General features: G+C 43.2%; 1 protein-coding gene across 1 annotated transcript in view; it reads right to left on the minus strand.

Moving 5' to 3' along the window:
- The window catches only part of CA8 (carbonic anhydrase 8), an 89840-nt gene that overhangs the window by 21630 nt on the left and 55936 nt on the right, over nucleotides 1-12274 (minus strand). The window contains exon 8 of the mRNA XM_043601130.1: nucleotides 225-394. Within this exon, the coding sequence (XP_043457065.1) occupies nucleotides 260-394 (135 nt within the window). The 3' untranslated portion in view covers nucleotides 225-259. The remainder of the gene's footprint in view (nucleotides 1-224; nucleotides 395-12274) is intronic.

Consider the following 12274-nt stretch of genomic DNA (forward strand, 5'->3'; position numbering starts at 1 on the left):
GGCTGCTCTGGTGGGAAAATAGAAAGATGGCAGATTCTTTCTCAACACTGCGTGAAATTTTTAAAGCCACCTGATTTGTAATTAACAGCGCTTGCGAACGTGTCATCCGTTTTATCAAAATGAAGTGCACTCACGCTGCTAAATTATCAGCATCACCATGAGAATTACTCTGGCATGGCAGCTTCACGTAACTGTGTGCCCTCTTTTCCTTAATCTGCACATACCCAGATGAAGGCAGTCTCGTTCCTGTTCTCGTTGGCTACTGAAATGCAGCTCTAATGACTCTGTCACTAAGTGGCTGAGTGGGTCTAAAATTGTCTCCCAAAATCCCGTCACAGCCTTCCACAAGTTCAGCCCCCTTGACGTGTGTCCTCAGCCTTCGAAATTCTTCGATCTGAAAATAAAAACAGAGCAACACAAGCTGATTACTTGCTAGACATTTCATAAATGACTTCAAATATGCATACATTGTAAGAGTTTTAAAAAATAAAATTAAAGTTGATCTTCAGGAAGAGCAAAACCGTCTTAAGTCTTCCAGACCTGAGGAAGGCATCAGACACAAGTGGCACCCAAGCAACGAAGGCCGGAGAAGAGGAGACCCCGAAGTCTCCAGACAACCCCAACAGCCACAGAAACCTGCTGGACTCATTCATGCGAGAATGATACACATCTCCCCAAGAGCTTGCACGATAAGACAAGGCGAACAAATGAATGAGTGCTCTTAAATGCTTCCCAAGTACAGCTTTCATTAATGGATTCTGGTCCTGCTGTAGCCTGATTAGATAGATCCTGATTAGATGCTGCATTTATCAGATGGAGGTTTCCTTTATCACAAGACTCCCTCTGCCGCTCTTCCAGCCTTCTGGAGCACACAGGCCCAGCGAATACCTCCGACTGTCCAAAACCGTAAGCCCAACTTCCCCCCCTTAGCAATATCGATTTTCAAGTGAATCTCCCTTTCTCAGGTGGCTTCCCCAGATCCCAAGGATTCTCATTCCACAGGAAGGAAGAGATCCCCATTGTCTCAAGGATCAGTATATCCAACTTGCCAGGTCTCCATCTCCCAAGAACCACTCGCTGCCGGGACCCGCCAAACACTAGTGAAGCAAGAAGCGAACGTGATGAACATTCACCAGGCTCATTCGCATTTGTCGGTTTAGCTACAGGACTCATCACCTGATGTTCTTCTGCTTAAATGTCGCACAGTCACAGGACACGTTCTTTGCCCCTTCCGCAAAAGGAGAAAGTGAACAATTAAGAAAGTTTCCACGTTAGCCAGGTCTGACAAGTGCCAATCGGCCTGCTCTTCTCCTGGCTTCACTGCCACCTCTTCAGGATTCTCATCACTCAGGGGCGCCTGGGTGGCTCTGCTGGGTAAGCATCTGACTCCTGATTTCAGCTCAGTTCATGATCTCACAGTTTGTGAGCTTGAGCCCTGCAGCAGGCTCTGCACTGACAGTGTGGAAGCTGCTTAGGATTCTCTCTCCCTCTCTCTGCCTCTTCCCTACTCATTCTCATTGTCTCATTCTCTCTCTCTCTCTCTCTCTCTCTCTCTCTCTCAAAATAAATACATAAAAATTAAAAAAAGTTTTTAAAAAGAAATTCTGATCAACTCAGTATAACCTGTATATATTCCCGGATGTGGAACAAATGTCCTTTAAAGAGCATCGATTCACCGCAAGTTCACCAGGAAAACAGGGGTTTGTCTACAAATGTTCTTCATACAGCAGAGCCACAGAATTCTGCCATTTGTGAGCTACAATGAAATGCAGGAGATCAACTGATTCAGGGGTTCTAATAAAAGTCTAGAAACCCCAACAGATTTTGGAGGGCCCATGAAACCCCTGGATGACATGCAAATGTTTACATGTGCCTTTCCTAAGAAGAGGTTCCCAGACTCCAAAAGAGTTAAGTCTCACAGGATTCTAATATTCCCACCACTCCTATACTCGTCGGGAAACGGAGCACAGGGAAGAGTAAGTAGCTTGTTAGATTCGAACCCAAGTTAGAAATCTAAGGTCTTATTTTCTCAGCATTCCAAACGATTTCCCTAAATGGGAGAAGGCTGAGCCACCTGCTACTGTCCTGTCGTCTGCTTTTTTAGAACACCTGTGTGCTGTACTTGCACAGCAGTGCCCGTGAGATGAGCAAGTGGCTGTTTAGTCTACACAGTGGTTTTCCACTAGACTTCCTTGGGATCTCAGGCTGAGAATACGGGCGGCACCTATTGCTTACTGCATCTGGAAAACTTCTAGAAGCAAGGCTGCGTGCGAATCCCGTCATCATCCGTGGAGTGTGCTTTGACTTCGAGTTTGTCACGGAGCAGAAAGGAACCCAGTCGAGCTTCTTCAAGAAGGCGACTATGGAGGTGAAGGCGTTCTGCATCCAAAGCCCCGTTCACCCCCCGGCTCTGACCCCTAAGACCCCAACGACCCGATCAGGTCACCTCTTTAGGCTTCAGTTTCCACGTGTTTGTATAAGCGTGATGATGGCAGTACTTGCGAGGACGGTCCAAGGAGTGAGATAATTCACGACAATCACTCAGCACACGTCTAGCACGCAGACGTGCTCGGCAGCTACTAGCACAACTTCTTGTGAAGTCAAACCTTTAGCATCCTGAGATAAATATTTAGCTACAACTTGATAGGTAAAAAGCAGACTGGAGGTCAGAAGCCAACTGACTGAGAAAACAGAAAGGGCTCCCTCCTTGCATTCACTTTGATGTGTCGGCCCCACGTAAGGGCTGCGTCTAGAATCTTCATACCATGCACCGGGTCACGGAGGAGCGACAGAGACTAGAAACCGTACTGCGTACATATATTTTAGGAAATGCTTCTCTTTGGATTGACCTTGAGGCTTATGTTAAAACTAGGTTAATTTTATATTTACATATTCGGAGCTGACAATAAATCTTTCAAGCCCCAGACCTCAGCCTGAAGCAAATTCAGTGAAAACAGCTTCTTCTTGAACAGATGAGCTGAATCCACAGCGAGCCAGCCTCAAATCACTGCATTCTTGGAGAGAACTATTTCACAAGAAACGTGTTTCTCTGATCATAGGCAACACTTTGAAGACTTCAAACGTCAACAGAGATGGAGGGAAAAACATGTCCTTCTGAAATGCCAATTTTTCTGAAGTAACCCCCGCCAAAACCTTTAGTCACTTCAAATGGTTTCAAGACCATACTGGGTTATCTCCCACTGAAAAGACAGACATTGAGAAATGAGCAGAATAATATTTTCAGGATAAAAGTCTGCAATGAAATTCAAATGTCAGGGCAGTACAGAGACTTTCACTGTCACACGTATCAGTAGGGATGATTTCGCTGATTTTTAATACTACTCTACTTAAACATGGTTGTTTTTAACCAATTTAAGAGAGACAGAGACACACACAGAGAGAGAGAGAGAGAGAGAGAGAGAGAGAGAGAGACAACAGAGACCCAAGTTTCAGGGAGAAAGCCTCATCTCCTAAAGGTAGCAGAGTTGAACAGTGACTGGTCTCTGAACCAGGAGTGCACTCTACTTAGTTTAAAGCATTTACTCCAACCTTCAGTGACTCATGAACCAGATTATTCACTCAAAGTTCAGCTTTAAAACTGCGTTCTTTAGGAGTGCATTTAAAGTGCTAATTTACATGGCTTCAGGTTTGGCACTAATTGTTTTTAAAAGTTCCCAAGTTTCTATAAATATCCTCTACCAGACTTCTTTTGACTTACATCTCTGTTATCATGTTAAAAGAGAAAAATAACACATAAAAGTCAATGTTCTCATATTATTTTATCATCAGGTAATGGCAATAAGCGAATTAGAGTAATATAACTCCTTATGGCAGCCATGAAAAGCAAGTCAAAAGCAGGCTGTACTTAAATAGTCCATATACACTTCTATATCCTGGGATTATACATTATATGTCATTTATAGGATTCTCCAGCTTTCATGTACTCAGACTTGTTTTCATTTATTTCATTTTCTTCAATCCACTATCTCACTTTTTTCTAAAACCATTGCTCCCTCTTTTTTACTAACTTCTCATCCATAAACCAACTCATCTGTCTTTGACTCCTTAATCTGATCTAATTTTCCTAAGAGCGTAGAGAAGAGAATATCCTCTCCCCAATAACAATGATGTCAACATTCCCTTATTCCAATCCTCAGTCCTGGTCTCTGTCACTGTCTTCCCATCTTTGCTTGAAGATGGTTACTGATGAGCTACGCATACACAAACATCATCAAAATTACAGGCCAGACATGTACAGACATTGCTCTGAAGAAGATATACCAATGGCTAACAGACACATGAAAAAATGCCCAACATCACTCATTATCAGGGAAATACAAATCAAAACCACAGTGAGATACCACCTGTCAGATGGCTAAAAATAACAACTCCGGGAACAACAGATGTTGGCGACAACGCAGAGAAAGGGGAACCCTACAGAAAACAGTATGGAGGTTCCTCAAAAAGTTAAAAACAGACCTACCCAATGACCCAGCAACTGCACTACTAGGTATTTATCCAAAGGATACAAAAATGCTGATTCGAAGGGGCACATGCACCCCGATGTTTATAGTAGCACTAGCGACAATAGCCAAAGCATGGAAAGAGCCGAAATGTCCATCAACTAATAAATACATGAATGGATAAAGATGTGGTATACACACACACACACACACACACACACACACACACACAATGGAATATTACTCAGCCATCAAAAGGAATGAAATTTTGCCATCTGCAACAACATGGATGGAACTAGAGTGTATTATGCTAAGCAAAATAAGTAAGTCAGAGGAAGACGAATACCATATGATTTCACTCATATGTGGAATTTTAAGAAATAAAAGAGATGAACATAGGGAAAGGAAAGAAAATAAAATAAGATAAAAACAGAGAGGGAGGCAAACCATAAGAGACTGTTATGTATAAAGAAGAAACTGAGGGCTGCTGGAGGGCGACGGATGGGCTAAATGGGTGTTGGGCATTGAGGGCACTTGTTGGGATGAGCACTGGGTGTTATATGGAAGCAACGAATCACTAAATTCTACTCCTGAAACCAATACTACCCTATATGCTATATGGTAACTAACTTGAATTTAAATAAACTCTTGGAAGATAATTAATTAATTAATTAAATGCCAAGCTGATCATGTTATGCAAGGAGTTATAACTGTTTACCTGCTTGACTCTGTTATAGGTAAGGAACCTCTGAAAGGAAGTACTGTGTTGTTCATTATTCTGTTCTCACTCTTTCTTTTGTAATGAATCTTCAAAAAATATTAGTTGGCTGGTGACTTAAAAAAAAAAAAGAATTATAGTCTAGAGTTCATGACCACCACTATACTATCTGAATTAATTTCATCTATTTGGATTCTTTTTTTATTGTGACTACCAGAAGTTTTAATCTTACATAGGCGGCTCATACGGTGTTTCCACTGGATACTGAATACTTACCTTCGAAACTCCGCATTCCGGTGTTAGAGTGCTGTTCTAAATTATACATGGAGGTAAATATAAGTAGACAAGAAATAGGGGTTCTCAAAGTGTGCTTCCTGGAAGAAGTTCCTACCCCAGTCATACTGAATCAGAAACTCTGTGGGGCCCAGCAATCTGTGTTCTTTTGTTTGTTTGTTTGTTTACTCATTTCAGAGGGGGAGGGAGGGACTGAGAGAGGGGGGCAAAGGATTTGAAGTGGGCTCTGTGCTGACAGCAACAAGCCCGGTGTGGGGCTCGAATTCATGAATCGCAAGATCATGACCTAATCAACGCTCAACTGACTGAGCCACCCAGGAGCCCCCCAGCAATCTGTGTTCTAACAAGCCCACAAGTTTGAGAATCATGGATACAGAAGAAAATTTACAACAAATATTCCAAATGATTTGGAAAAAAAAAATTTTTTGAGAGAGAGAGAGAGAGAGAGAGAGAGAGAGGTAGAGAGCACACACATGCAAGCACATGAGCAGGGGAGGGGCAGAAGGAGGGAGAAAGAGGATCTTAAGTAGCCTCCGCGACTACATGGGGCTCTATCTCAGAACCGTGAAATCATAACCTGAGCCAAAGTCAAGAGTCAGATGTTTAACTGGCTGAGCCACTCCGGTGCCCCTGAAATGATTTTCAAACATGACCAGGCCATGGTCCCACAGCAACTTGGTTTTTAGGGTTCACAGCACCTCAAAACCCATGTGGAGCACACGGAAAGAGGGGCCCTGCTCCTGCCACCGAGTCCTGGATGTAGTATCACCCCCTTGGCCACCCAGGACCAGGTGAGCTCCCAGGTCCCACTGGCTAAGCACACATCATGACCTGACCCGGGCTGCTGGGGCTAGGAAGAGTCCCGCTTTCCAACCTCTAAGAAACATGGAATGGGGAAGGATGAAGAGGAAGGAAAATGGAGAAGAAAAAATTAAAAGTGGTTTTCCAAGTTCTAACAAGACAAATATCCACATAGTAAAGAACAACAAGCACATTTATATTCCTTTGCTTCACTGGGATCACGTAACGTTGAAAGAGATAAAAACAAAGACAGGCACATCTAACTTGAGAAAGCAGATAAATTAACAAATAGGAACAGATGAGTAAGAGGAAACAGAAGAGAGAAAAAAGCCAAAGGAGAGTAAAACTTTATCAGTCATCTGCGTGTGTGTGCGTGCACATACTTGTACACATGCCATTATACCAAAATAACCACATTTTATCAACCCTGAGTGTTGTTCACATTTTAATGTCTCTGGAAATCAGGATGTGTCTGAAAATTCTGTTGACAGACTTGAAGAAATCTGGTTATTTTTTATTCCATTCTTGGAATCGCATCTCCAAACATAATAATTCAGCTGGAAAAAAATTTTCCTCTAGCATCCTAATGCTTAGACCACTGTTTATTGAAAAGTAATCTAACAGTTATGGATCATAGCAAAATAAAAGAAAATTACACTCATTCAAATCCATCCAATAGCATGCTTTTTCCCCCCTAGCATATGCTATGCTAACCAAGAATAATATGAACAAATTCAACTAAGCAGAGGCTCCCAGATCCATACTCCAGAATTCTGAGTGCTTTAGAAGGGCGAAAGTGCTCCAGGATAGGCTTAACTGTCAACTCTCCATCAGCAAACAGAAGATGACTCCTCCTTAAATCCAGCTGCTGTGCATTTCATTAAAAGGTATGATGATTTAGAGCTTTTTCTTTAATGTGGCTAGTGCAGACATTATTGTCCTATGGCAGATGGTTTATTTCAAGATACGCATTATTTCCGTAATAATACCCAGCAGCTTAATTTACATGTTAACCTTGGCATCTAAAAGTAAACATTTCTTCCTCAATACAGTTTCATGTTTCTCAACATAGTCAGCTATGCAAAGACTCTAGCTACTATTTGCTGTTCCCTTTGTTATTTTATATACAATCCTTCCCCTTTTCTCTGTTCCTCTTTAAGGGCAATAATGATACGAGAGGTCTCAATTTTTCTTGGTCTAAATTTTAGAACCACATCTCTCCCTCTAGTCCCTCTCATTTTTATTGCCCTCTCTAGACCTTTTCCATTTTTGCTCTGCTTTCTCTGAAATTCTAAGAGCAGCAACAGTGAAACATTCAAGTCAACCAACAGACTAATTTATATCTTCCCAAAATTATGATTTTTTCCAAAATCACTCTAAAATGCATTCTAATATGTGCATGTGTGCATTTTAAATATAATTTTTGTCAAATTGGTTTCCATTGAACACCCAGTACTCATCCCAACAGGTGCCCTCCACCCTGCCCATCACCCACTTTCCCCTCGCCCCCCCCCCCCCCGTCAACCCTCTGTCTGTTCTCAGTATCCAAGAGTCCCTTATAGTTTGCCTCCCTCCCTCTCTGTAACTTTGTTTTTCCCCTTCCCCTCCCCCACGGTCTCCTGTTAAGTTTCTCAAGATCCACATATGAGTGAAAACATATGGTATCTGTCTTTCTCTACCTGACTCATTTCTCTTAGCATAATACCCTCCAGTTTCATCCATGTTGCTGCAAATGGCCAGATTTCATTCTTTCTCATTGCCAAGTAGTATTCCGTTGTATATATAAACCACATTAAAATGCATTCTAATATGTGTATGTGTGCATTTTAACACTGCTGCCCTCTGAACAGATGCTAGCATGGAGCTTTGTGCAAATGGTACCTAAATCTTTTCTTAAAAAGCTACAGCTAACTGGGAAGTCATCTGTTTTCAAGAGGAGTTGGGATCATTTGGTTTTGGCTCCCAGAGAGGAAGATACGGCTTTTCCCAACAATCGAGGAACAGGTGGGTTAGGGTTAGAGTATGTCACTGACCCTACTCAGAGGGACAACAGAAAGCAAGGTCCCCTTTGAAGCCAGCCAGACACAAAGGCCCAGTGCTCTGTCTCTGAATCTTAGCATCGCACGCTAGTCAACAGGGGAGTAAAACACTATTGCTCAGATTTACAGAACATCGGTTGACATTCACAATGTAGTTCAACATTCACATCCCCGTGCGTTAACATGCCAGCAAGGGAATCCTTGATGGAGTTCTGAGAGGGATGGCGAATGTTCTCTTTTCTGGCTCACCAAGGTTAATCCTAACTTCCAATAAATAGAAATGTGGTGTTAAAGTTTTATTTTTCGCTGTAAGGTTTGATCTATCGTTAGAAAAGTACCCTAAACAAAGCGATGCTGAACAAATAGGACCGCAGACTCAGATTCTTCCACGTCATATTCACGTCTGAGACCTCTCCTCGTGGCTAAATACAACTAATGCTTTTCAGCCGTTCATTTAATGTGCGTGCAGCATCGGATACTTCTCATCTCGCCACTCCTTCCTCCTCAAAACTCACGCCCACGCCCCACCGTGGCTTCCAGACATTACGCCACATCGACCTCTTGACTGTCCCCCCTTCTTGAGTCACTGCACGGGGACAACTCTTGCAACGCATGCCCTCATCAGCTGCCACTCCCAGCATCATTCCCTTTCTCTCCCTGAAGGATCTCCTCTTCTACACGTAGGGCTTCAACCATCACCTATGTAATACGCCCCTTTCTTGGATGTCACAAAGGCATCTCGAACTCTCCGCATTTACAGCCACGAGCTCCTAATACTCTCCATAAAGCCAGCTCTTCCACTTTTGTTCCCTATCATGGTGGAGAGCAACATCACACTCACCGGTCACTCAAGCCAAAATCCAGGGAGTGGTGTGTGGGTTCGAACTCCCTGAAAACCCTCCAGCGTCACCAGTCACCAATTCTACTACTTTATTATTTCTAAAGCCATTCCTCTCCTTTCATCTCACTGTCACGGTCTTACCTGAGGCTTCCATCTCCATCCTGTACCTACAGAGAGAATTCAAACCTGGCCTCGTCTCTTTCTTCCTCACAACATCCCGGAGATTCGTTGCCTTCAGGAAGCCTCCACGGCACAATATCAAGGCTCTCTGATGAAGGTCAGGCCCTTCATCTCCTGTCCAACTTCACCTCATGCCGCTGGCCCTTTATACTAACAGCGTGCATCTCCAAAGTCCTCCGTGTCTGTGCCGACACTTCTTCCCCGGTTGGCAATGCCCACTAACAATCGTGCCACAGCCCATCACCTGGCCGGGGAAGGAGTACTAGATGGCTAAATCTTATCTGATGTCTGTCCTCTGTGCTACCGCAAAACCATATTCACGTCATACCAAGGCACTGTTCACACGAAATTACGGTTCTTTAAGTGTGAACATATTCGCCTTCCCCCTAGAGGGTGAACTCCTTGAGGTCAGAACCGTGTCTTACTGGTCCTCCACTTCAGTGCCTACTATGGTACCTGGAATATACAAAATGCCAGATCACCCAATCGATCCATGAATGCATGAGTTAATGAATAAATTACCCATATTATTCTCAAAGGAGATCCTCCCCATGCTAACATCCGCCTTTGACAAGGGTAAAGGAAGACAAGACTATGGCAAAATACTATCAGTTAACTTCTTGCATTAATAGGGTCAGGGACATGTGAAAGCCAATGAACGCATCCCCAGCATCACAAAACATACTGTATATCAAGCCTCAATGCTTTGAAACTTGGTCATCTAAGATTTTATGCTACTGGCAGCAACAACAAGGAAACGTGTATCACTGTCCTAGAAGCAAGTTACAGGAAAAGTAAATGCAGAGGGATGTCTGATCTCTGATATACGTCATTCCCAGAACAATCATAATATCAGGACCGCTGAGGTTGCAATCTCTCACAGTCTGACCTGGACGGGCTGACCCACCACAAGCACAGCCTTCACATGCCCACCTCCTAATCCCAGACCTTCTTCCCTGCTTTGGAAATGTGATGTCGGAGAGAGGACCAGACTTGGGGGTAACCAGACAGCAAAAGGAGAGTAGTAAGTCCCATGGGACGCTGCCAGCTTAGAAGAGTTCTCTTCTAAAAGACAGGATGCCCTCAGGAAAAAGTCCCAAGAGAATGTTTCTACCATCTTCTCGACTCTTCTTCGCCCATACTCTTTTCTTGGGTATCTCATTTGTTTGTGTCCACTGGCTCCTTCTCTTATGCCAATGATCCCTCCCTCAATCAGCCTCTGAAGATGTTGCTCTCTGTTTCCAACTGTCAAAAGAAACCAAACTCTTCCTACTTGAGGACACAAAACATAGGCCAAACAGGCAGAAACCTTCTCTGATACCAGTGAGATTTCCTGTCAAGGTCTCACATGGAAAAAAGAGGGTCTCAAAGGAACTGTAATGTCATAAAGGGCAAGACTTGAAAGGCGACAGTGCTTAGGCACCCAGTACTGATAATCACACGGAATCGGGGTGGATCCCCACAACTACCTACTGGCATCTGGGCTCATTTCTGTAAGGTAGAGTTAACTGCCACTCCGGTGGGCAGCACTCATCCTACGGAGATTCTCTGAGGCCTCTGTCACTATTAACTTCTCTCCTCTACACGCTGGCAATGTTCTCTCCCATCCTGGATCCCAGGACGTCATTTCCTCCTGACTGTCCTCAAGTCCTTCCTAGTGCCCTGCATGGTACCATCGCCTCCACCTGCCCTGAGGTTCTCTAATCAGCTGGTGTCTCGTCTCCTCCTCAACTTGAGCACAACTCTGCATCAAATCCACTTCTTCCTCTTCCTGGACATGAAGCCTGAATGCACTTCCCAGCCTCCCCCGCAGTCAGATGTGGCCATGTGGCTGAGTTCCAGCCAGGAGAAGGCAAGCATGAGTGTTCACCGTTTCTAGGACTGGCCCTTAAAAAATCCTCCTGGAGATTCTTCACACTCTTCCCCTTTCTGTTGGCTACGTGTCCACACCTAGGGCAACTCTGCGAGTGAGGCAGTGTCTTTCAATCTGGTCCCTTAAACAACTGCACAGAGAGGAGCCTTCACCAGGAAGAAGAAACCCACTTGCTGGATTCTGAGTAAGAAATAAATTTCTTCTGTGACAAGTCATTGAAATGTTGACATTGACCGGTTACCGCAGCTACCATCTTGGTGTTAAAATCCAAACCCATAATCAGTAGTCCAAACTTCTATTCCTAACATTAGACTCCAATTTCTAATTCCTTTTCTCTCCTTCACTAGACTTACTCCTAATATCTTTCAGGAATTATTCACTTACTTCTTTTTCTAAGAATTAATTTTAAAAGTTCCCAGTCAGGGATGGGTTTCTCTCCTACGCGTTTCCAGCACACCTCGCTGCTCACAATGAACGTAATTATCTGTGTGACTGTTTGCTTCTTCAACTCTACGGCAAACTTTGTGAGGGTAAAGACTACGTTTTAGTCTCTATGTTCTTTGTGTGTCTGGTTGGCACTGGGCATAGTTCCTTGTGAGACCAGAGGGATGAATGAATCAACAAGGGATCTGTTATATTAAAAATATGAAGGCCTAAAGGTGATGTGATCAAGGTCTGTGAAAGGATGGCGAAGCTAAATTGGTAACTCTGAAAATTAATCTTTGGAAAAAGAAAAATAAGAAGCAACTATTAAAGGCTGAAAGGATTTTGAAGATTTAAGGACAAGCAAAAAAGAAGGGTTTACTGAGTAGTTAGTAAACTTAAAGTTCTTATAAAATGATAGGGGATATAATAAAAATCTATAAAACGTTATTAAAGGAAACTTGGTTTGTTTGGAGTATAGCTTAAGACTTCTGAGATGGATCATGAAGAAAAAAAACATAGCCTTTTAGAACACATCCCTTAGACCCCTGGAGGACAGGAGACATTTGAAGTACCTCTCTTGTAATAATATCAAAATCATTATTTAAACACGTTATAATGATGTTGCCTCATGTTCCACCA

This window comes from Prionailurus bengalensis, chromosome F2 (genome assembly GCF_016509475.1).
Source record: "Prionailurus bengalensis isolate Pbe53 chromosome F2, Fcat_Pben_1.1_paternal_pri, whole genome shotgun sequence".
Lineage (NCBI taxonomy): Eukaryota > Metazoa > Chordata > Mammalia > Carnivora > Felidae > Prionailurus > Prionailurus bengalensis.